Source organism: Gymnoscopelus braueri (assembly GCF_963280865.1).
Source record: "Gymnoscopelus braueri genome assembly, chromosome: 12".
NCBI classification, from domain to species: domain Eukaryota; kingdom Metazoa; phylum Chordata; class Actinopteri; order Myctophiformes; family Myctophidae; genus Gymnoscopelus; species Gymnoscopelus braueri.
In genome coordinates this window covers 22321330-22347254 of record NC_137614.1, presented here as the reverse complement: position 1 = coordinate 22347254, position 25925 = coordinate 22321330, and the positions used below count along the sequence as shown (strand labels likewise).

Sequence of the window (25925 nt, the reverse complement as noted above, 5' to 3'; positions counted from 1 at the left end):
CACCAGCTTGAAGTCAGCCCAATGAGTGAACGTATACAAATTATTAATCAGATTATAGGTTTCACTCTCTCCACTGTAATCTCCCCACCTAGAAGAATAGAATTCTGTACAAAATCTAATCTAACATAACAATTATCTTTTTTCAAATGGGGTCCGTGGTCTAATGCGTATCAATTTGGGGGTACTTGACAGGAACATGTTTGAGAACCACTAATCTTCTGTATGCCTATGTAGGGCTGCACATAGGCATACAATAGATTTTATTTTTTTCTTAATGATATTGTGCATATCTTTGGTCAAATGGTATATAATGGCCTTGTGTTTTTGGTGGGCTAAACCTTTGTGTAATGGTGCAGAGTTAAGGGCAAGGTGCAACATATTGTTTTTTATATTGTTTTTTATATTGTTTTTTATATTGTTTTTTATATTGTTTTTTATATTGTTTTTTATATTGTTTTTTATATTGTTTTTTATATTGTTTTTTATATTGTTTTTGGCTGTTTATTTTGTAATGATATTTGAACTGTGGTGCCACTATATATGCCTATGAATTAAATACCAAGGCCCTCATTGGAAACAAGTCCGCAAGGACTTTTATGAACGGACCTGTTAGACAAAGTATTTTAAATGTAACTGTGCTGTTTTACATTTTTTGCCTAATAAAATATTCAATCAAAAATCAAAACAGCTTTCCAAATAAGACGTTTGAATTAACTGCAAAGTTTCAAGATTGTGAAACATAAATTTTTTTTTGTTGATTACTTTAAATTAATTGCAGCCCTACAGTATATGTCTATGTGCGTGTGTTATTAACTTTACCTCAGTCCAGCTTGTGCACACTTGTGAAAAATGTGTAAGTGTGCGTCTACGTGACTCTACCTGGCTCTGCAGCACTTGCTGTTGGTACAGGGACAACCTGGCCTTGGTGTGTTCATCCGTGGTGGGGCTGAGGGATTTGGGGTCCGACATGGACCTCTGGGTGCTCTTAATGGGCCGAGGCATGGAGGGATGGCGTTGGGGCGACTCAGCCGTGTAGGCCTTCTGCTGGGGGGTGACATGGGCCTTGTTCTGCCTCTCGCTCGACAGAGAGTTCTCCAGGAGCCGGTTCGGGGACACAGGGGAGACGGGGGAGTAGAGCACCTGGGGAGACTTGGGGGGCCCGGCCTGCTGCTGTCGGATGATGCTAGAGACGGATTCGTTGTGGAGGTGGTTGTGCGGCTGGTAGTTGATGTCCAGAGGATCGGGCCGCCGGCGGTCGAATTTGGCCGCGTTCGCCGAGATCTGCTGCTGCTGACGCTGCTGGTGCATCATCGGGTCAGCCGAACCGGCTTGCTGGGTTCCGGACCCGCTGGTGGATGACGAATATGGGCTGACGGTTGTGGGGACGCTGATCTGGGGAGCCACTACCACTTGCGACTGTGCCTCTTGGTCGGTCTGGCAGGCCAGGCTTTGGCCTTTCTGGGTACGCTCGGGGCCTGAAATGTAGTGAATGATCTCAACCTTGTTGGGGTCCGGGACGGTCACGTGGATGGCCGGAGAGACGCCTCCCCGTCCCACATGCTCCGCCTCCGTCTGGCAGGACATTTCCCTGATGGTCTGGACGGCAATGCTAGAAGATACCATCTTGGAAGTGTCTGATTTGGTGTCGGTGGTGGCATTGGTGGTGGCAGTGCTGCTGGCGGTGCCAGGGGCAGAGGAGGACTCTGCGTGGCGGGAGAAACGAGACCGCCGGCGTCGAACCGGTTGCTCCCACTCCACCTTGTCCTCATCATCGTCTGTCTGAACGGAACAGTCCACACTACGGCCCCGCCTCCTGCTGCTACGGTGACGCATCATGTACCTGGAGGAGGAGAGAGGACAGGTGGAGGGAGGAGGGAGAAAGGAGACGTAACGGAAAGAAGGGGGCGAGTGAAGCAGGTGGAGAAAGGAGAGAAGAAAGGACAGAAAAAAACAAAACAAAAGCAAGAAAGAAAAGTAAGAGTAAGGAAAGTGTGGAAGAAAGCGGAGGGGAAGTGAAAAAAATTTCAGAGAAAAATGTCAGTGGTTCTCAACCTTTTTTTGAGCTCAGTCTAGTAGACCATTAGCATTTGGAACAATCATCAAGGACCACCCCACCTCACCTACGACATGTACGTATTATGTATATGTAAGTATAAGACGGCATAACATAGTCATTTCAATTTAATGATTTTATTAATATTTAACATTTACGGATTTATACACCGGCATCGAGCACCAAAAATTGTAAAATAATTGATAAATAACACCTATATATATATATATATATATATATTTATATATATATAACACCTTTATCCCATTCACACACCGATGGTGGAGGAAACCATGCAACCTACTCATCGGGAGCAGTTGAGGGTTCAGTCAGTGTCTTGCTCAAGGACACATTGAAACTAACTCAGGAGTAGCCCGGTATCGAACCTTCCGTTTCCAAAGCGGCCACTCTAACTTCCGATCTTCAAGCTCACAACGCGTTGTGGTGCGACGACGACATGGTGTGAGTGTATAGATCTGCTATTTTTGATGCGTGAGACTGTGTGCTACAAAGTATATCAAGCACTTAACAGTCATTATTTAACTAAATTTGATGAACTTATGAAATATTATTTGATCATATTGATATCTTTAAGAACAATATACACAATATACAAAATATATATTTAAAACATTTGACCATGGATCACCTGTAATTATGCCATGGTCTACTACGTGGTTCGTGGACTACTGTTTGAGAATGTGATTTTCATATCTTTTTAAATGCATGTCTTTTCCCTCCACATTTGTAACTGACACATACTTTAGACTCTGGATAACATAACCTTTTCTTTTGTTTACCCGAAATATAATTTGATTTCTGAGAACACAGTAAGAAAACTGGATTTTAATATTAAAACATTTAGTTTACTGCAAGTTTCTTTTACCCATTCACCTAGAAACATAATAATAATCAAAAGAGAAATGCTGGGAGCTTTTTAAGTTGCAGCCTTTTGTTACAGTTTGTTGTTTTGGCCTTTAATTTAGTCTGCGTATGTGTGAAATAATTGTATGAATTATTCATGACACTATGCTTGTCAGCTACTACATCACAAACTGTGATGTGGCTTGGTTTTTAATTACTGGAAGCTGTTTTGTTATTGTTTCGCTGAATTAATGATTCAATAATCGAATAAAAGGACTCTCAAGGCTTCCCCAGGTCTATTAAAGTCTTGTGGCCAGTATTTGTTGTAAACCACACTTTCACTCAACAACCCAACATATAAACACACACACACACACGCACACGCACACGCACACGCACACGCAAACGCACACACACACACACACACACACACACACACACACTAACCTCTCATCCGTGTCCTCCTCATCCGTCTGCACACAGCTGTCCACGGCCATCCTACGGGAGGGGGAGGAACCGTGGAAGGCCACACCCTCTCCGTCTGCCCCTTCCCGAGGGAGCCTGGTCATGGAGCTGTGCTTCCTCATGCTGCTGCTCCGGGTTTCAGCGTGCTCCTCCTGGCGTTGCAGGCACGTCTCCGACGAGGAGTTGGGCAGGGAGCGGTAGCCCGGCTGGGAATCTGTGTGGGGCTGGCCATGTTGGAAAACACAAATCATGATAAGATTATTTATTGGCAAGATTGCATATACAGCACATTTAAAATAAGCTGCAGCACAAACGGTGCTTATTTTTTTGGTTTGTTATGTTGTTTTTTTTAGCCTTTCTGCGTCTGCTTTTCTTCTGAACTCCTATTCCCATGTTGTGATCAGCGGAGATTTTACCTGTGCTCTCTCTATCCTCAGATTTAGCTTAGCAGGGTCCTATTTTGGGGCATTCACATTGTTTTTTCCTCAGATGCACATGTTTAGCCATGTGCCTATGTGGGAGGAGAGGCAGTAGAGGGTGTATCGTTTGCAAACCAGCAGCACTCTGCAATTGAGGGCCACAATTTTCACCTTGCGCTGCCCACCTGCTCGTATCATCGTATGATAGCGTTGTGCACCAAAAAAACATTGTGAACATGTGGATCTGCTATTTTCGGTGCGATTTTTACTAAGCCAGTTTTACTAAGCTTTTTGTGCTTAATTTTTGGGTATATTCTCCACCTAGAAAGATGTAGCCTATTATTTATCAAGCCTATTATTTATTAAACACACCTTGTGTGTCACCATAAATTGCACCGTTCTCATTTTTGCATATGCATTTAAAGGAGGATTTAGCAAAAAAAAATTAAGAGATAATACATGGATTTAAAGGAGGATCATGCATCATGTGTGGTTGATTATTTATTCTGCTGGGCTTACTACTACTTACATTCACATAATTTGGGAGGGTTAGTTCTACATCTCTAAAAAGCTGACACAAAAGTAAAGGAAGCATGTGGTGACAGTAAATGCAGCATGAAGACACAGATTGCTGATAGGTCTCAAAAACAAAATCAAGAAATTATCTAAACATAACAAACACTGAATAATTATTAATTTAAAGACAACCTTGAACCATCCGGCAATATTGAAGCTCATTGCCAATCTATCCTACATTGTTTGGCATCTGGCAGGTGCCAAAAAGGTATAGATACATGTAAGTTTACCCACATGACGGCATTCAACAAAAAAAAAAAACGTATTCTTTACACATTTACAGAAACAGAAAACACACTAAATGTACTAGTCATTTGTATTACAAGGGTACCAAATCCTTGTCCAACCATCTGTTTTCAGGAGTTCATTTTGTGACTACTAATGTGCTTATTTGATGAGTAATAGTCACCCAAATGTTCTCAGATTGAGTTGTATTGCATCCCTCCAAAATATAATTAAAATGTTATGAATATAATATATAAGAAGTGTTATGTTACTGAAATAATCAATTTCAGCATCACTGAAATTAGCTTGCTTTTCATTTTTTTCCTTTTTTTCTTTTTTTCTTTTTTAGCTTTTATGCCTTTATTTGACAGGACAGTAGGCTGTAAGAAATGGGGAGAGAGAAGGGGAGTGACATGCAGCAAAGGCTGTTGGGCTCGGGAGTCGAACCCGCGACACACTGTCAGGCTACATTGAGCCTGTGCCTGGACCGCTTCGCCGAAATTTGCTTTCTTTAGCTTTTTCTTTTTTGTCTTCAGCTGGTTGAGGGCTCAAAATTACAGACCAGTCCACCTTTTAAAGACAACCTGAAATGGTGTTTTGAGAGTATTTAATTCATATATTGTGATGTATTTCCTAGTGAAATGGAGCTGTGTGCGACTCAGCCAATCACAATGGGGGCAGGGTTGAACTGCCCCAGAGCTTTCCAACCTCCAGATGCTGTGAAGATACAAGAGTACTCAATTTCAGCCCGAGCCCAATGGGACCAAAGGGTTCGGGCCAGGATCGGGAAGACAATTTATGCAATTTTTTGGGTCGGATGGGGCTCTGGTTGCGCAATAAATAAATCAAAACATTATTTATTGAGTCATATTCTGGACATAATAGGCAAAACTAGCAGATCTACAAGCTAAGGAAGGATATTAAAGAGATAACATTTTGTTCTTTCGCCAATAAGGAGAGAGATGTTGTCGACTGACTTCCAAGTAGATAAACTTCAAAATAAAACCTGCGTTGACATATCATAAATTAAGTTTCTCATGATACAAATAATGGCAAGTCTTATTTTGAAGTAACGCTGCCAGCTCCAGGAAGTGTAGTTACTGAAGCTGCCTTGATGCTGTTAAACCGACAAATGAATGGATTAATACGTTTTTGGCTCGCTCAACTTAACTTTTTTACTCTCTCTCTCTCTCTTGTTGACTATCTCAGTTGGCTCTGGGAGGAAGTTGACGTAGCACCCGTGCGCAAGGAAACCGGGGTTTTGGTCTGCCTTCAGCGCATCACTTCCGGTGGTGCGACTATGTTTTCATTCCCACTAACAATATTTCTACACGGAACACTAACACCACTTTTCCCAGAGAACATGGATCGTTTTGGTTATAAGCCCACTTGTTTCTATGATGAAAGAGTAAGTTAAAATGTGAATATCTTTCCGTGGTTTTGTCTGCTCCGCTTTCGGTTTGTTTCGAGTGGGGAAGGATCGACGGACACGTGAATCCCGCCCACAACATTTGATTGGGTAAAGCGCGGCCTGCTTCCTGATCTGAAGGCACGCCCACTTGTAGGCCAGTGCGTACGCGATATGACGAACCCCCCCGACAGATTCAAACGCAGAATCTGTTCTTGAGAGATTAGTTGGGTAAAAAATGTCAGGCCTACTGAGAACTCTAACATGCATGTCTTTTACCTGGCTATGAGCTCAGATTAAAGTAAAAACTAAATCTAACAAGGCAGTGCTGAATCAACTTTCTGTTTACTGCATTGAACATTTCTTGTCTCCAATGTTTTTTTTTTTGGCAGAATACCGGTAACAATGTTGCGGTCCAGTCACCTGAGCAGCTGCTGCTGTCTTCTGTCTCTTCTGCTCTTCCAGCTGCTGTTGCAGCTGTTGCTGCAGGGACTGGATCTGGTCGAGCTGGGACTTCTGCTGGGCCAGCTGCTCCCTCTGGAGAACCAGCTGCTTCTCACGCTCCTGCTGCTGATGCTGAAGAACCTGGTGGAGGTACAGGAGGAGGTGAAGATGGAGATACAGATACAGGAGGAAGACACAGAGGAGGTACAGGAGATGCAGTTGTGGGAGGTATAGGAGGAGGAGGAGGTAGAAAGGTAGGAAGTGGAGGAGGTACAGGTTGTAAAGGTGGAGGAAAATGTGGATGAGGAACAGGAGGAGTATGTCAAAGATGAGGTGGAGGTAGAGGAGGTTGATGAAGGAGTATAGAATCAAGGGGAAGAAGGAGAGGTCAGGACAAGATAGTTAGCATTTCTAAGTACTGCATTCTGTTTCTATGACTTCTAATCTTAATCTCACCGAATCCAAATCAAACACAAGAATGGCAACCAAAAGCCAAGACACCTGAAACGGAGCACATGAATGGAGTATTATTCTTGTGCTGATGGATTAGTTTTGAAAATGGTTCCAAGTCAGATAAGCTACTATTGCTTTGTAAAATACATAGCATGGAAGCATAGCATACATGAAGGGCAGCATGTACATTACTGGTGCAGTTGCTCGTCATACTGTAGCAAAATGCATTTTCTCTGTGGGTGTACAGGCTGGATATGGCACGCAGATGGGAATTAGGACTTAGGGTTTCTTATGCTTATACTGTAGGATATGAGATGCATATTAGTCATTCCATCTCTACAGTACTTCATTCACAATAAGAAATTCTTTCACACCTGCTTTACAGAGTTAACTTGAAAGTTTTTCAATTGCTTGTTCTATTGAAAAAGAAGAAAATCATCACATTAGGCCCTCCTGTTACCTGTTAAAACATGTTTAAGTCATGAACTAAGAAAACCAAGTTAGTGAAACCTGTATTTTGCTAAGTGCATATTGTTATTGTCTTATTCAGTATTTGCCATATCATTTCATCTATCATTGACATATTTGTGAAATGAAACATTTACCGTTTATTGTATGTGGAACACTTTTCATCACTCTCCATCAAATATACCATTGATAGTCTTAATTCTATGTAATAATATGTAATTTCATGCAGGAAAGTATCCCTGGAAAATCTCACTATCAACAACAAAACATGCGATAAACCAACCAGTCATTAATGATACATTTTCATCACTAAGGTTGGACTCAGAGAAGTAGACTTCTTTGAAAATCCTTTTCAAAGTCCAGCATCAGTGAAAAATCTGTCATAGCAGCATTTTTTGCAGTACATAACACTAAACACCACCAAGACAACAACAAGCATGCAGATGAGACGATTCACATATAGGCTTGCTTTTGATAGATTTTTTATGAATAATGTGCCAAAAGTATCAGTATCCCTATTCAACCAACCAAAATTCAAAAAAGTTACAAGAACACCATTACAAACCCAAACACAAAAAAACAACAGCACACCACAACAAAACAACATTGCCAAATGAAAACATCAGACACAAACAAACTCCGTAGGCCATTTGTTCACCTAAGACCTGTAAAAAGTCAAAGAAAAAGAAAAAGCTTCCTATGGAAAGGTAGCACTTTCAGCACTCATGACCCAAAACAGGGACCTGACTCATTTTTAGCACTGCACGCCGATCTGTTCTCAGGTTGAAACAATTAAAAATGTATCTGAAGCACATCACTCATCGATATCAATGCAGAGCTCCACTGCCCAATAGAAGTGATTCAGAGGCAGGACCAGAGGAGTGTCTCAAGCCAGTATCCTGCCATCACACAAACATGGAGCAATTGTTTCAACTTAAGAACAGGTTGGCGCTAAAGAGCTGCTCTTTTCTTTTTACAGGTCTTCGGTGGACACAACCTCCATCACCTCAGCTTCCTGTTCTACCTGTTCCTTGATGTTCTGAAGCTCGTGTATCTCCCTCTGTACCAGCAGCTGCTCCTTCTCGCGGTGTAGCTTCAGATCCATCCGCTCCCTCTCCAACTCCTCCTGCAGGCGTAGCTGCCGTAGCTTCTCCAGTTCCACGCGCTCCCTCTCCATCTGTAGGAGCAGCTCCTGCTGCCTGTGCAACCTGTCCTCCTCTGTCTCCCCCTCCTTGTGGATGGCTCCAGGAGGAGGGAATGGAGGTAGACCCCCTGGGAAGGGAACTCCACTGCTCTGGGCAGAGGGGAGACCTATGGGAGGCTGGGCGTAGCCCTGGGTTTGCGGATAGGCGTGGGCCACTGGCGGAGTAGGTTGGGGTTGTTGAGGCTGAGCGCCTGCTTGTTGTTGCTGCTGTTGTTGTTGCTGACTGTTCAAGTGGGCCTGGGACAAGTTGATTGGCTGCTGCTGTGACTCTGTTGGTATGGTGACCATTCCTGTTGGAGTGGAGGTGACAGTGGCACCTATGCCCAGGAAGACAGGTGTGTCCTGGACGGCACCAGTGGTGGCCACTGGCATGGAAACAGACACTGGTATACTCACTGATGCAGGGGTGGTTTCTGCGACCACAGAGGCAGCAGTTGTGGCCTGGAAAAGACTTGGTGATGGGTAACGGAAGGGAGCTTGCCCTGTCAGTGGCATTCTGGGATTCATTGGTAGCCTGGTCAGACTGGATAGGGGCACAGGTGTCATGTTGGCAGAGGGGAATGGCCTGTACATGCCTCTCAGCAGTGGACGAAGGACTGAGGCAGGCTGGGTGGTAATTGGCAGGGTTGAGGCAATGGGGGTGTTGATGGTGGAGTATATCATCCCATCAGCGGACCTCATTGCTGTGGGGTACATGGCTCTGAGACTGGCCTGCCTGGCATTGATGAGGTTGGTCAGGGCTTGGTTGTGAGAAATGGCCTTTCCGTCTGCTCCAAACAACATGTTTGGTCGTATTCCCAAACCAGCAAGTCTGGAAGAACCAGGCCCAGTTCCTCTCCCCAAACTGCCGTACTGCATCAAGTCTGGATTACTTCCATACCGGTCGATGGAATTAAGTGCTGCACACATACGGCTGATCTCCCTGGCAGTAGTGGCACTGTATTGAGCCAAGTTGGACTCCCCAAAGCCGGCTATATCACGAGGGGAGTAGCCATAGTCTGAACTAATATTAGAGAGGGAATTAAACCTCCTAATGGGAAGGGCTTGTGCTGTGAGGTCCCCTCCGTGACGTAAATCAGTATATGAGCCATACTGCATCCCCATGCCCATATACCCTGCCTCATAGGCGTACTTCATAGAGGTGAAGTCCACTGCAAGTTCTCCGGTGGCTTGAAATTGTGGATCTATCTTAGAGTGGTAGGACTGCAGCCCAGCTTCTGCTAAGTTTGTATCAGACATTGAGGGCTGAAGCCTGCCAGGAAAAGGCAGTGTGTAGGCCTTACGTCCATCCATTGGGTACTCATGGTACCTTCCAGTTTGGCCTTCCGGTTCAGACTCATAGGTGAGGGGTGGAGCAGAAGGAAGCCTTATGCCCTCTTTCTCTGTCACACCAACGCAGCTCCCACCAAACGGCATCCGGTAAACAACATCACAACAGGCTGGCGGGTTGTCTGGATTAATCTGACCTCCAGTCAGAGCCATGGCATCCTGCCCTTCTTCTACCTTCACCAGTTGAGTCACAGCTCCACCTTGAACTGGTCCTCCATCAATCTGTACCACCATACTGTGGGGTGCATTAAGCCCAGTTACAGTCATCATACCAGGAGGAGCAGGCTGTCCTTTTAGCTCAATGATACCAGTGCCATACAAATCAGAGTTGATGGCTGGAGATACAGAACTGACCAAAGCCGAGGCACTGCTGGTTTGGCTGACCATCAGATCTTTCTTCAGTAAAGGTGCAGCCTGGCCAGTGAGGTTGAACCTAGCCAGGGCAGACGTATGTTGCTGCTGATGCTGCATCTGATGATGATGCTGAAGCTGCTGCTCAAGAATCTCTTGTTGCATCTGGAGCTTCTCCTGTTGTCTCTGCAGCTCCAGCTGTTGGATGTTCAGGTCTTCCAGTCTGGCATCAATCTTTGGTATTGTTGGATCAGTGGGTGGTTTGTTCTGGGAGAGGCACACAGCTGAGCCCATACCCTGGCCCAGATCCACACGGCTCTGGTGTGGGTCCCCGTACACCATGGGTTGTTTCGGCTGGGTCATGAACATGGAGGCAGCCACAGTGACGCTCACGGTGGTTGGCGTGGTGGTCTCTTGGGTGTTTAGGTTCATAATCAGTGGTTGTATAATTGTCGAGTGTCTGCCTCCTTCCGATCCACCATGGTATATCCTACTTTCTGTGGCCAGGGAAGTGAGATCCATTCCCTGGTCAGTCATTATGCCAGGAGTAGGTGTTGATAGTGCTCTGAGGTCCACAACACTACCCCCTTGGATCATATGGCCCTGTTCCACCCTGGACGTGCCTGGAACAGTGGATATACGACAAAGGGAGATATTGTCCATGGACAGGGAACCTCTGCTGTAAGTACTGACTGTCGGGGCCATGCTGGTTCCCACGTTCACCTTCTCCACTCTCTGGGATTGGTAGAAGGTGCGTGTAGGAGAGTGATGATGGTAAGGTGGCGTGTCAGGTGGGCTGCCGCATGGGGAGTATGCCTCAAATGTTGACTGACGACTGAATCTAGTAGGCGAGGACAGAGGGGAGGTGGCCGTGTTGACTGTCATCGGCCTAGACGGGCTTGGTGGCGGAGAGTATGGGGCATCCTGGGAAGACTGCTGCCGGAAGATACGTGGGGACCGGTGTGAGGTCTGGGTGGCCTGAGCCAATACTGGAGATGAAGGTCCAGAACTGTCTGGCTGCACCCCCATTCCAGAGTTCAATGTCTGGGTAGAGAACTCAACTGTTACCCTCCTAGATGGCGAGCGGGTGGGACTCTGCGTTGGAGGCGAAGGAGACAGAGTAGGACTGGTGCTCCTGTAGTAGGTAGTATACTTAGGAGAGCGAGGCTCGATAATTCTTTCAGTTGAAGATGTTGAGCTGTCTCGGACTTGGACTCCCCTGGTCTCTCCTACCCTTCTGGTGATCACCTCCCTCTGGCTATATGCCTGTGTGATCTCGGCTATCTTGCTACATACACTAGAGACTGTAGTTGTGGATGTGGAGGGTGTTCCCGTGTGCCTGTTGTACATACCAGACTGAGTAGATGTTATAGTATGGCTTGAAGTAGTCTGGGAAATGGTCACTGCATCTCTGGCATAAACTCCATAGGCTGCGATCGTGGTGGCGGCCACTGCAGGCGTTATGCCATTCTTTCCTGTCTGACTCTTGATTCTCTCTTTGTGTCCATCTTTGGCAGAGAAATGCTGTGTCACACGAACATCAGGGATCCGTCCTCCAGTCTCAGCGAAGGAGACTGGAGCTGAGATCTGGGTGGGGCTGGTTCCTGGGGTCAGCAGAGCATTGCTTTGCTCCAGCAGTTTGGCAAAGGCTGAGCCAGTGTCCAAGAGTTGTTTTTCTGGGTAGGAGCTCTCAATCTCAATTTCTACCTGCTCATCAGTGGCCTGCTGCATCTTGGTTATGTTCTGAGACGTCTGACGGATCTCTTCGTAGATATCTGTCTCCATCTCTGCTGCCTCATTGTCGTATCCAGTTTGTTCCTGTTCATATTCGCCCTCATCATCGTAGCCCGGTCCGTTGACGTCGTCCTCATAGTACTGTCCATGCCTGCCATTTTGCGGCTGCTGTTGCTGCTTCTGCTGTTTCTGAAGCAGTTCCGCCTTCCTCATCATCTCCTCATATACCTCCTCTGCACTCTTCAATGGTTTGGAGGTTGAAGATGGCGCTGTGGTGGTTGTGGCAGTTGATGACTTCTCAACAGGGGAGTAGAGTGACATGAAGGTGGGCAGGTTGTACTCGCTGCCTGACTTATAGAGTTTTGACTCATATCCCTCAGCCTCAGAGTCAAGACTCTGAGGTGAGTATTCAGACGCAGAGGATCGGTGGAGCTCCTCCATCTCTGCTGCTTGCCTCATCTCCTCAGTGGGGGAGGCATCTTCAATCGGTGAGAGGTTGCTGGGTGGCGTCTTGGACCGCTCCCTACGCCTCTGTGCCCTCAGTTCTTCTTTGTCTCTCTTGGTCTTACGAGCGGTGCTCCTAATCCTCTGTTGCTCCACTTCCCTCATCTTCTCCTGCTCCCTCAACAGCTCCTCCTCCTCTCTGAGTTCATCCTCTTCTGAAGAGTCCTCAATGGTGGGGAGGAGTGGCCCGTGGGAGCGGTGCCGTGCCTTCCTCTGCTGCTTGGCTTCCTCCAGCCTCTGCCTCCTGCTGGGGCTGCTGTCACTGTCCTCCTCCATGGAGGAGATGGAGGTGGGGGACTGGCCTGAACCATAGGACGAGGAGGTGGGAGGCAAGGTGGAGGAGTAGTCGCCCCTGGAACGTTCTTCAGGAGACCCCGTCAAACTCTCCATCTCTAGTTCGGGCTCACGGTCAAGACTGAGGTCGTTTTCATTGCCCAGCTCCATGTCCCGACTGTAGCTGTTGGTGTTGTTGAGCTCAATGGTTTTGAAGCGCCTAAGGCCTCCCTGAGAAGCCATCAAGTCCTCCTCTCCCTCCTCGACTGAGCCTTTGTACATGTCCGAGGAGCTCTTGGTCTCCTCCTCGAAGCTGCTGGAGTGGTGCTGGAGGCGACGCTTCTCTTTCCCTGAGTCAGAGATCATGTGCTTGTGGTTGCTCTTCTTGGGCTTCTGGTAGCCATATCCTTCATCCTCCTCATCCTCCATCTCTTCCTCCTCCTCCATCTCTTCCTCTTCCTCGTTCTCCTCGTCAGCACTCATCTCCATGAGCTGTCTCCTCATGAACTCCTCATCTGTCATCTCTGTGGGCTCTGCATCTGTGTCCTTCTTATTCTTCTCCTTCTTTTCCTCCTTCCCTTCTTTGCGCTTCCCCTCCCAATCACCTGCTCCACCCTCCTCCTCCTCCAGGATGTCTGCAAGCTCCTCGTCTGAGTCGTATGCCTCCGGTGTGATTGACAGGGAACGGGGCCTCTGCTTCCCTCGGTCATCCAGATCCCTGTGCCTCCTTGCCCTGCGATCCACCTTCTCCTCGGATAGGCTCTTCTCTAGTAGGGGCCTCATGGAGCTCTCCAGCTTGGTGATTTCAGAGGGGCTCGGCGGGGACCCCCGTCCACTGATTCCCCTCTCGCTCAGCTTCATTTCTTCCTCCTGGATGAGGCCGGTGATCTCGCTGTGGGAGCTGGAGATACCATCCGAGGAGTAGCCTGTGTCACTGAGGCTCTGGGGGCTGCGCGAGAGGTCATGGCAGCTGTTGTTCTTGGTCTCCTGCAGGGGACAGAAGAGAGGGGGGGGGGGGGCAGAAAGAGAGAGAAGAGAAAGAATCTATTAGAATCTCCGAAGGACACAGGGTTAACTTATGATGTATATCGTTGCTGTCGGGCAGAAACCTCTTATCTCAATATTTTAACTTTTAGATTTTTTCCCGTAAATTAATGCCATACTTAATCATTATACAGTGTCACACAAAAGTATCAAAAGTAGCAGATCTACAAGCTCCAAACGCAGCGCGAAGCGACGCATTTCGATCTTGTCGATCTGCAACTTTTGCTATTTTTTTATTTGAAAGCTGAAAAGTAACAGTTTTGGACATATGAGGTTAACACCCGACAGAGATGAGTTGTCTGGTGGTGAGGATGTGTTAAGATCTGTTAAGTAGCGTACCATTTAGGCCCGAAGTCTACATTCTGAAATCTTTGATTAGAATACTAAATATGCTGATGTGATTATGCTCTATTTAATGTCTCTTTTTTGAGCTACTGTATAACTCAATATATAATTTTGAGCAAGGACTCAATGAGTGGGTTCTTTATAGAAAGGCAGCATTAATTACTTGGAGAGGTAGAAACAGTCTTTCAAGATTTCTTTTTTAAATCAGACTGGATCTGCACCTTCAAAGCTACTAACTGATTAACTGAAATAGTTAAGACCAACTTTAAGTGATCCAACTTCATGGAATTGCACTCTGCCTCATAAAACTTCATATTAAGAATAACATTTATCAGTGCATATGAATATTCATCTGGTAATTATACCTTACTTTTTCTTTTTATATAGGCAATTAGCTAACATTGACTCAAGGACACAAGGTTGCAGCCAAGGAAGGTTTTGAAAGGAAGAGTCGTGCAGTCCGCCCTCTAGATAGTCGTGCAGTCCGGCCTCTAGGTTTGCCACTCATGGGTGGCAAACCTCGCACCGGAGGTTTCATGAAATACATTGCAGTGGATGGATACACTGTATGTCTGTACTGGGAATAACTCGGGCACCGTCCGACCGGTTGACCTCAAACTTGGCTTGGCTATAATGGTTTAACGGATTGGCTTTTAAATGTTTCCTCTTTGAAGTTGTCCATAGAGTTATACACCGTAAAATCCTCAATGTTAATTCATCCATGGGTCCATTTGGTTACATGTGTACACTCTGAGTCAAATTAACACTGAGGATGTTATTGTGCACAGGTAGCCACTTCAATGTACAGTATACACGGCGGCATACAGTATATGGTTAGCCACTTATACTGGCCTATTCTGGCTATGTGGGCCTAAATAAGTACCTTTACCTTACAGATGCTTGTGTAATGGTGAGTTTAAAACTCATTTATTTACGCATATCAAAACTGGTAAAACAAACAAACAAACATAAAGAGCACCAGAGCAGAGAAGGAGAAATGAAATACACATAAAGAACTTACAGCAGGTAAGGTAGTGGTTATTAGGAATATATCAAGTCATTCTATTACACATAATATGTCTCCCCTTCCTAGTTCCAACACTGAATAAAATAGTATAGTGTGAAATGTCAATTCCTCCTAACAACTCCTGTTGTCCTTTAAAGAAAAGATTAAAAGAACAATTTCACTCAATTCCATGTGAAATTAGTGTCAACATTATTATCATGCAGTGGTTAGTCAAAGAACAAAATAAAAAATATGGTTGTAAGATATTAAACAGGCAAACTAAAAGTAGTGCAATGACTGGTAATATTGACTGGTTATTAAAAACATTCAGAATTGTACAACAAATAACTAATACATTTTTACATATTGCAGTTTATTGGTTTATGTTGTTTTGATTAGGTCTACTATTTGCTGAGCCATTGATAAAAGATTGTCATCATGTTATGCTACAAGTTGCAAAGTTTACAACCCCTCTACAACTTACAAAGAGTATCGGTAATGATAAAATCATGCATTTGCATTGCAATTATGTTGGTTACATGGTTCCAAATACAGTAAAACTGTAATGTCAAAAAACTCTTAAATCAATGGCTCTGCCCAAATCCAAGCATAACATGCCAAATCATAATTTCAAAGGGACTGACCTGGTAAAATGAAGGTATGGATGAACAAAGATAAAAATAGGTTTTAAAGAAATGATCAAAACATCATGAGGAACATCGGAGCGAATTTCACTCCTGTTGACAGTATTAGATGTACATGTGTACACGCTCAGTCGCAAATTAACACAGAGGGTTTTACTGTGTAGAACTTCTACTGAGTAGAAACACACAGAGGGACAAATCCCCCGGATTTGTGTGACAGCGGCGCAAGCTTTAGTGTGGTCAGATGTGGTGCTTAACCGACACTTTTAGTGTGAGTTTTGTAAAAGGGGGTGTGGCCTTGATGACGCATTTTAATAACTGCTCACACTATAATATTCAATTCCACATTGCACCGCATAACATGGGTGGGCAATGGAAGTTGTTCCTCTGTTCGTTTCTACTCTGTGACATTATCGACTTATAGCTGTAGCGTATAGCTGAGGGAAAGGTCTGTCAGACAAACAAAGTAGAATACCTAAATAGAATAAAAATTAAAAAGATACAGTATTATGAACAATATTCATTGAATATTATCATGTTGGGTGTTAGTACTTCATGCAATGTGCCCTTTGAATTCCTCACAACTCTAGAGATAATATAGGTTTAAAATAGATAAATAAAAGAAAGCAAAAGATGTTCATAATGAGGCCGTCCTGGTGCTGCAGGGGTAAACTGTGGTAAATTTCTGTGCCTCCGGCTTGGCCGGGATGCTCCAACGAAAACAAGTGGTCGTGTTCAGGGGTTGGAAGCCACCAGGGGATGTTGATCTCTGTCGCTGCATTAGCGAGTCTAGCGACTCCTATACGTTGCTCGGGGGGCCTGGAGCTGGGAGGGATAGCATGTTCCTCTGCATGCAATACACGCTCCCGGTGAAAAGAAGCGGTTGCGACTCCATGTGCATCGGAGGAGACCTGATTGTCTACCCTACACCTTCCTCAGACCAAAACAGTAGGGGTTGGCAGTGACAATGACTTACAAACAAGGGGGAAGTTGGCACAACGACAGAAAGAACTCACTGCTCCTGATTATAGGATGGGTAAATGCAGAGGACGAATTTCACTTATGTGCATATATATATACAGTATATACGTATATATATACATATACAGTGACAAAAACACCCCAAGAAACAATGTCTGAACAATGTTCACTAGTACACAGAGTGAATTGGGTTTTAGTGCTACATTGAGCTCTGTGCCCTTTAAAGGAGAATTTTGGACTAAGGTTTTCGCATATCGATCATAGTGACAGAACAACAAAACAGAAGTCTCGCTAGACGAGATTGAAATCTCGAGATTTCAATCTCGTCTAGCGCGACTTAGTTTTTTTTTTTTTTTTTTTTTGTTGCATAGTGTTCTGTCACTATGAACGTCAGATCTAAAAAAAAAGGTATTAAAATATGTGATCTAACGCAAGGCCTATCCGCGCACGTTTTAAGCTGTGACGGACCCGGGATGGAGTTATGACATTTTTGTACTGTACCATTCATCCTAAGATATCATAACATCATAGAAAAGCTAAGAAAACCTTAGTCCAAAATTCTCCTTTAAGTGAGGAAAAGCTTTGGTGGATGACGAATAAAGATAAAGTACAGAATAGTAAACATTTGAGCAATAATCACTGTTTGAGCATTGTGCCCTCCTGAATCTCTTTCAGCTCTACAGATTATATAAATACAACAATTCACGTTATCTGGCAATAAGTCCTTCAATTGACAATGTTCTCTACCCAGAAAAACTGGCGCATATCTCCACAAGGCTGGGTGACCTACCAAGAATCAGAATCAGAATCAGAGGGATACAAGGGCTGTGTAAAGGCCAATTCACACCACCTGCGCAGCGACGCAGTAGTGACGTGCATAAAGTGCCTGCCATAGCACCAACTGGAAGTGAGAACACCAATTGAGAACACACAAAAAAGATGTCACCGCACGGTGACGCCTGAAAATAGAACAGTGGCATATCGGAACGTCAACGCATGCTGGCGCATGTCTAACGCCGCCGGTGTGGGGTAGGTACAGGGGGGGCGGCTGTTTTCATGCCCGGATTGCACGCCGTTCACAGCCAGTGTGTAATGATCTTAAGTTGTGCGTTTCTGCCGCCAGGTCCCGAGGAAGCTGTGGGGGGAAATAGCTGTTTTCGGCGGTGTGCTCTATAGAGGCCCCTCAGCATGATGTCATTACAAGTTGGGGTTGATTGGATGTTGCGTTCAATATATATGGCATTTTTTTAAAGAAATAGGCCCTGCCATTAATTTTGGTAACCAATTACAGGTAGGGGGAAAAAACACACAAAGAACGGACATTTGTCATAATTGTGGCGCACTCTCAGTGAAATTGCATTTGAAGCAAATTATAACCAATCGGTGTGGAATAAACAAAAGCAGTATGATACAGTACATGTCTACACAGAAGTCGATAGGTCGGATAGGACAGACAGACAGACAGACAGACAGACAGACAGACAGACAGACAGACAGACAGACAGACAGACAGACGCAGAGATTCCGTGCGTTTATAGATAGTAATTTGTGTGTGGAAGAGGAATAGCAAATGGGGAGTTGTATCATGATGGGAAAAGAAAATGTGATTATATGACCTACAGTCCTACACAGGTTATAGGCAAAAAAGTAAAGCAGGCCGATTTGAAAAACTTAGAAGCACTCGTATTTCTTACAGCTCTGTCAGATGAACAAAGATACATTATCTTATATTTGGTTTATTGATGTGTATATACATATTTATGTATATATATATATATATATATATATATATATATATATATATATATATATATATATATATATATATATATATATATATCGAAAAACATCAAAGCCTTTCTTCAGTCTAAAGTAATAGAAAGTTGAACCAAGAATCAAGTCTCAAGACCATGTGGAGCTCTATGCCACTGGTTCTCTTGGAACCCCCTCAACTTTGGGAAGCAGTGCTCCATGCAGAGGTACAGAGGTCTGCTGTGTGGCGTTTCAATAGCTCTCAGTCAGCAGTACTTGGAGGTGTAGCATATTCATAACGTGCCAACTCCTATTCATGTTTCAAGAAACCATCTATCACAGAGTAAGAAAAGGCCACGTTATCTCTCTCTTACTTTTTCTTCGTATCCCCCCCGCACGCACGCACGCATACACACACACACACACACACACACACACACGCATACGCACGCACGCACACGCACACGCACACGCACACACACACACACACACACACACACACACACACACACACACACACACACACACACACACACACACACACACACACACACACACACACAACCTCACTCTTCCACTCCTCTCCCTCTCTTCCCAGGTTAATGTACAGTGTGTACTCTATGCTGTCGCGCTACCACCTGCAGTCTCAGCACTCTGCAAAGACAGAATCAATGACACGCTTTCCAAAGAGGAATGGACGTCACACGGTCTGAAACAGAAGAATCATTGGTTCAACTTGCTTCTATAAATACACCCTCCGGGCTCCTGTGAGTGTTTGAAGTGGAGTCAAAAGAAATCTTTCTGTGACTTGTCATGTCTTTTGTTTTTCGTTGCAGGGGTGTCCACTGCTCTGAACATTTTTCTTCTTCACAGAGAAGCAAATAAGGAGAGACACAGCACAGGTGAGGCACAGGGGAGAAGGTTTTGGAGGGATTTGATGAGACACTATATACGGTATACTGTATGTCTCTAGAGACATGAGTCTCTACTGCATTATTGCTAGGCACACAACCCTTTTTTGACATAAAATATTCAACAAAGCTACTTTTATTCTGATAGTAGTTAAAAAGGCCTTACTTTACTTTACTTTACGGACAGGTGTGTAGGAGCAGGCAGTCAACGCATGAGACAGGAAAAAAGAGAACCTGCACACTGTCTTCACTTACAAAGAAAACACATCAGGTATCCAGATACCTGGTGAAGGTCAGTGTGACCGAAATGTTGTATTGTGACAGTTTACTGTCTCATGAAAAAGGTAAAAATGCAATGTGATGAGATGAGATTTTGCAGGAACACAAAAGCATTTCTGGTGGCTGAACTGCTAAGCCATGGGTTTGAAATTGACTCAAGGCCCATATCTAATTTCAATTAACTACCTTTACTGTCTCTCTTCACTCACTGGAGTGACTGATAAAACACAAATAAATAATCTCGAGAAAGAACTATCCAGGAGATTCCCTCATTTCGTTTTTCTGCACTGGTAACTCCCAGGTCTGGTTGTGTGACTGCATAAATGCAAAGCTGAGCAAGGATGGAAATGCAAAATGCAACATGCACACGAATCAAGCTTTATTCTAGTGCATTAGCCTGCATGTTATTATGGAAGCTTATTGTAAGATGCACAGCAACACTAAATAAAAACTAGACATCAGATTGAACTAAGCAAAAAGTTTGTATAGTAATAGCATTTCTAATGGCACCTTACACAGCAACAAGGATTGCATGTACATTATATAATTGGAATGTTTGTACATGTTGTGTGCATCTTTGTAACTTATATTATTTATCATGGAGATTGTTAGAGCATAGGACTGTACTTATCAGGCTATTGATCATTCATACGGCAGGAGGGAGCGGGTTCCCATCCTCGAATATGAAGTAAGAGCAAAATGGCTGCAGTGTGCATATGATCAATTCCATGGGGTAGTAGGCTATGGGGAAGCAGGCTAATACTCTGGAATAAGGCCTTTGTAAAGCAAAGCGTTATTACAGAGAAAACAACCAACTCACGTCATAATGTCTGGACTTCTTAATCTCTTTGATGGGGGTTATCTGTTCCCCCGTCTTCTGGAACGGTTTGAATTCTTTGGCAGTTGCTTTCTCTAGTTCAGCTCTGGCTTTGTCCTCGGCGGTCTTGGAGAGTTTCTGGGGCTCGGCATGGGCGGTGGAAGTTGGCACCGATGTGGTCTTGGTGTCCGTCGGTTGTTTGGCTGCTGTTGTGGTTGGAGGTGTTGGTCCCGTCTGGGGTTTGGTCTGAGGCCCCTGCTGAGTAGAGGCTTTGAGGAGAGGGCTCTGCTGATTGGCCGGCGCCTGGTGACGGGGCGAGCCCATTGGCTGGTGCTTGGGGGAAGGATGAGGGACAGGAAGTGGAGGGTCGTCAGCCAGGCCTCCAGACATCAGCCTCTGGGTCTGACAGTTCAGACAGAGCCATTCTTTCTTCTGAAACAGACAAATGAGACAAGAGACAATGATCAAGGATGTGTCATTACCAGCGTCAACGAGAAGTCACACATTTTATTTAAATATATAAATATATACCTTGTACACTCAATCTGGCAATGAGATTGGTGACATACAGTATAGTGCATCTGTAAAAGGCCAACTTCATAATGACAGATATACACCCTGTCCCAAACAAATTAACTTCTTCACTTTGACAGGATGAGTGGCTGACTTGGGGTGCGGGCACACACACACACACACACACACACACACACACACACACACACACACACACACACACACACACACACACACACACACACACACACACACACACACACACACACACACACACACACACACACACTTTCTCTGCCTTAATAAGCATACACACACACACACACAATTTCTCTGCCTTAATAAGCATACACACAAATGCATGCTCACTCAAAGGCACCGGACACCCAGACAAACACTTGGAGCCCTATTTTGGGTCTGGTGAACTGGTGTGACATGTGCTGTGGACAGGTGGACTAACAATTTCTCGAGGCACAGTGGTGAGTTTGTTATTTTGGAGACTTGCTGTGCGCTGATGTGGGAGGAGAGGAACAGTAAGGGAGGTGTCGTTTGCAAATCAGCAGAACACTGAATAATTGGTGGTGGCACACCCCGATAGAAATAAATATAATCATACCCGTCAAATTCATAAAGTATATGTTATGTATATGTTATGCTTGTCTGTTTCACATGAGTCCTAAAACTATATATATATATATATATATATATATATATATATATATATATATATATATATATATAAATATAGTGTTTTGCTGACGCAAACTGACATAAATACTTTTCACTGTCGATAGATTGAATATTCCACATTCCACTGTAGATTTACTGTCCATATATTTATGAAGACACTGTATATTAGATAGAGATCAGGCTTGGCATGTCTACGAATAATGCCGCAAAGTTGTTGTATAAGGGGAAAGAAAACATATTGGACCTCAAATTGAACCTTGACACAGTCCACACGTTATGGGGATGAAGGGGAAACAATAAACATGGTCACAATTTTTATGAAAAACCTACGTCAGTGTAAACCTACACGTCAGTGTAGAATTATTAGGATCAATGTTGTCACTGGGCATCTACTGGGCAGGGTCTAATCTACTCCGGGCGGCCTTTTTGATGTGCCGTAGATTTGTTTTTGATGACTCTGCACTTCCCACACAAGGACATCAGTTTAGGGTTTTGAGGCTTTCCTCCCATGATGCTGTGTAAATGACAGATATGCCCTTGTGCTGAGCATATTGCACTGCTTTTAAACACTTGAACCCTAGCATCCCTATCTGGGGGGACATTCGGCAAGACTAGCAGATGTACAAGCTTACAACGGGTCGCAATGCGACCCGCTGTGAACTTGTGGATCTTTTTTTTTGCCAAAGATATTTGGTGTAGACGGGAAAAAAGAAAGGACTAAGTACAGAGCTCCGGTCAAATAATGACAGCCACACCAACCGACTTTTCAATGTCTTGACGGCTCAATTCAAACATGTTTGATATTATCGCAAGTCGTTATAATCTTGATTGAAGTTCAATAACGCAAAAGTTGTCAACAACCAATGGGTGCGCTCTCTCAAAAAACAAACAGGAAACAGCAAACTGCTAAACATTACAATATAGCCACCGTAGTAAAGTATATGCGTAATATAGCTGCAGCAGTGCAGTGCTCCGTGATCTCTGTAGAGTGTATGTGTGTGTAAAGACTTTCACAAGTTCGGTCCATGTTTACAAGAAACTGAATAGCACGGGTAGCCCTTATCCCTAGAATGGCTGATATTCATATATGCATTGCATATACCATACAACACACACACACATACACACGTACGTCAACATTTCGTGGAGAAATTCACAGAAGACATTAAGGTAATTTTCCCTATAGGATCTAACCACATCAGTACAATTGGATACAGGTTCAAAACTTAATAACAGCAGATAAATAATATCTTCTGTTGAATAATAGCATATCAATGTTTGATCTATTGTAGTAGCATACATTATTAACAGGCCACTTTGTTGATGTTACAGCCTGTGTGGCTGATTATGCTGCTATATTCTATTAGATGTTTTGCGCATGTCTTTTCAAAAGATTTGAAAAAGAGTGACATGCAACCAATGTGCCTTTTATATGGCAATGTTCGCACTGTAACACATTTTGAATGCAGGTTGAATTGTATTTGTACTCTTGAGTTGCACTACTCTGTTCAGCACAAAACAAGGAACAGGCACAGAATAACAGGCTGGCATTAAACTCGGTACAGAGGACTTCAGAAACTCTGAAGAACTGAGACACTGTAATTTTGACAACAGGAAAAAGCAAGGCACCGCTGGAGTGGACAGGGACTAGAATGAGTTGGAAAACATGAGGATTGGGTAACAAGTTGACAAGAGGATGTGACAGATAGAACTCAGGACAAGGCTGACATGGCAAACACAGGACGTGTGGTAGGGAAAGGCAGGCTGGGGGGTCGGGGAGGGTGTTACAAGTGTTAATTTCGTCGACTAAAACTATGACAAAAAATGTTTGTCGACTACCTTTTTCCACTTACAAAAACTAAATAAAAACTAAGCTATTATGACTAAAGAGAGAGACACACAGAAAGAGCAAGATGGGGAGGCAGACGTGGGATTTAAATCTAAAAAGGATTGTGTGATGAAAGGGGAAGGAACTAATAAAAAGCAAAAAGAGAGAAAGGCAACGGTGTAAACTGACAGACGGGCCAGGAGGGATGGAGAGAAGGAGTGATGGAAAGAAAGCCAGTGCAAATCAACTGTCGGCTCATATACATCAACATAACAGAGCAGCTTTTTCAATTATTATTATTACTGCGATCAAATGAGTTATTGACAGAAGGCTAAAAGCTTCCCGTCAGGAGCTGCCAGCAAGTTTAATGCTTCACTTCAAATCCAAGTTGTTGTTGTTTATTTTCTTCCTTTGCCGACTCTCTCACGACAAACACACCTCCCTGGTGAAATGTATTGATTGAAAAAGTTCCAGTGGTTGTGTAAAAACGTATAAGGCAGTGGATAATGAGCTGCCGGACACCATTGGTAAAGGAAACCCTAATAAGCGGTTGGACCTTCCCCAGATCTTTACCCTACTGTAAGTTTAACCTCTCCAAACCAAACCCATGCCAAAGCCCGAAACCTGAAGCCTGTGCAAGAACACAACCACGGACGCTTCAAGCTATGCAAGATCCATTTCACATGGCATTGCGTTCTGAAATGCCAAATGTGTCACCTGAAAATGGTAGAATATGATTACTAGAATATACCAGAATATAGAGCTATTTAACACTTATCTTAACAAAACAATATCACTTACGTCCCCTTTAAAATTATACTAATAGTACAATTAAATGAAACCTCCCCAAATCAGTGCTTGAACTTAACCATAACAGTCCCTCACCTGATCCAGCTGCGAGCTACAGTACAATATAACCATATGATTGGCCCCAAACAATCAAATGGTGTCTTGTGCATGTGCGTGCATTAGGGGTGTGCCGATATATCGTCCCGCGATATATCGCGATACGTTTTCGTGACGATATGTATCGTTTTGGAGAAAAAAAAAATCGTTTTGAAAAAAAAAAAAAAAAGTTTTTTTTTTTTTTTTTTTACACAATATTAATAATCAGGCATGCAAACAGCCCCGAGGTGAAAAGGGTGACAACATGTTGTTTTTTTCGGGTCAGGTGTCACACTATTGCCTTATTTGGATTCAAAACGGCTATTGTAGCTGAAAAGCTACAAGTTTGCGTCTGAATAATGCAAAAACAGAATTATTTGTTTGCATTTTTTCTCCCCCATATATTTTCATAATAAAAAAAGTGCGTATCGTATCGTATCGAAATCGTATCGAAGTTGTGAGCCAAATATCGTATCGTATCGTTTGGTGAAATTAGTGTATCGGCACACCCCTAGCGTGCATGCATTCATGCGTGTGTGCGCGCACGCGTGTGTGTGTGCACGCGCACACGCATGTTGTATGCATATGTGTGTGGGTTTATGTAAGTTATGACCCAGTACAGCTTCCCTATTTCTGCCACTTAACCCAGCCAGCAGCATTAATGGAATCCATACAAGAGCTCTCCACTTGTCCCATGATGCACCAGTCCTCTTTCTTCCTCCTCCTCCTCCTCCTCCTCCTCCTCCTCCTCCTCCTCTTTGAAGTGGTCTGTCTGTCTGTCTGTCTGTCTGTCTGTCTGTCCTCTTAATATGCACTGTGCATTGACACACTCCCTAGGAGCTCTCTCTCTCTGCTCTGTTTAAATATGTTTTATGTTGATTAGCAGGCATTCAGGCTCTCTCTTTCTACAGTTTTTTTCTTTCCATTTGCCATTTCAGTCACTATAATTTTTGTATATGTTTCTCCTGCATTGATGAATTTGTGTTCAGACTTCATCCCTCCATTAGTCATCGCCCACCCGCCTCCCCCCCTCTCTCTCTCTCTCTCTCTCTCTCTCTCTCTGATGAAAAGGTATTCCAAAAATAATAATAATAATCATAATAATCATAATAATCATAATAATCATAATAATAATAATCTCAGGATATAAAGGACTCTCTACTATTTCTCCCTATCTTTTTTGCCCTTCCTCTCTTCCATCTCCTCTTACCTCTATTATTAGATCCTGTCTGACTGTCTTTGTCTCTCTCTGTGTCTCTTTCCCTCATGTTTTTTGGACCTTGGCCATACTCTCTTATCTCGTGCGACTCACAAACCTCAAATGTGTGAACCTCATTTCTGACATCATCAATAGTAGAAGTACTAGGGGGTGCAGGGGGTCAGTGCTGCAGTAGCCACACAATGATATGGGTTATAACATTATTATAGTACACACTGACACTACTCACGCGCGCGCGCGC

At 44.0% G+C, this 25925-nt stretch overlaps 1 protein-coding gene across 1 annotated transcript in view; it reads right to left on the bottom strand.

Moving 5' to 3' along the window:
- LOC308097508 (protein bassoon-like) overlaps positions 1-25925 on the bottom strand; it is a gene marked incomplete at its 3' end in the record, with an annotated part of 79973 nt that overhangs the window by 15100 nt on the left and 38948 nt on the right. The window contains 5 exon segments of the mRNA XM_080445320.1: positions 880-1840; positions 3365-3606; positions 6434-6595; positions 8400-13757; positions 20553-20981. Coding sequence (XP_080301446.1) covers positions 880-1840; positions 3365-3606; positions 6434-6595; positions 8400-13757; positions 20553-20981 — 7152 coding nt within the window.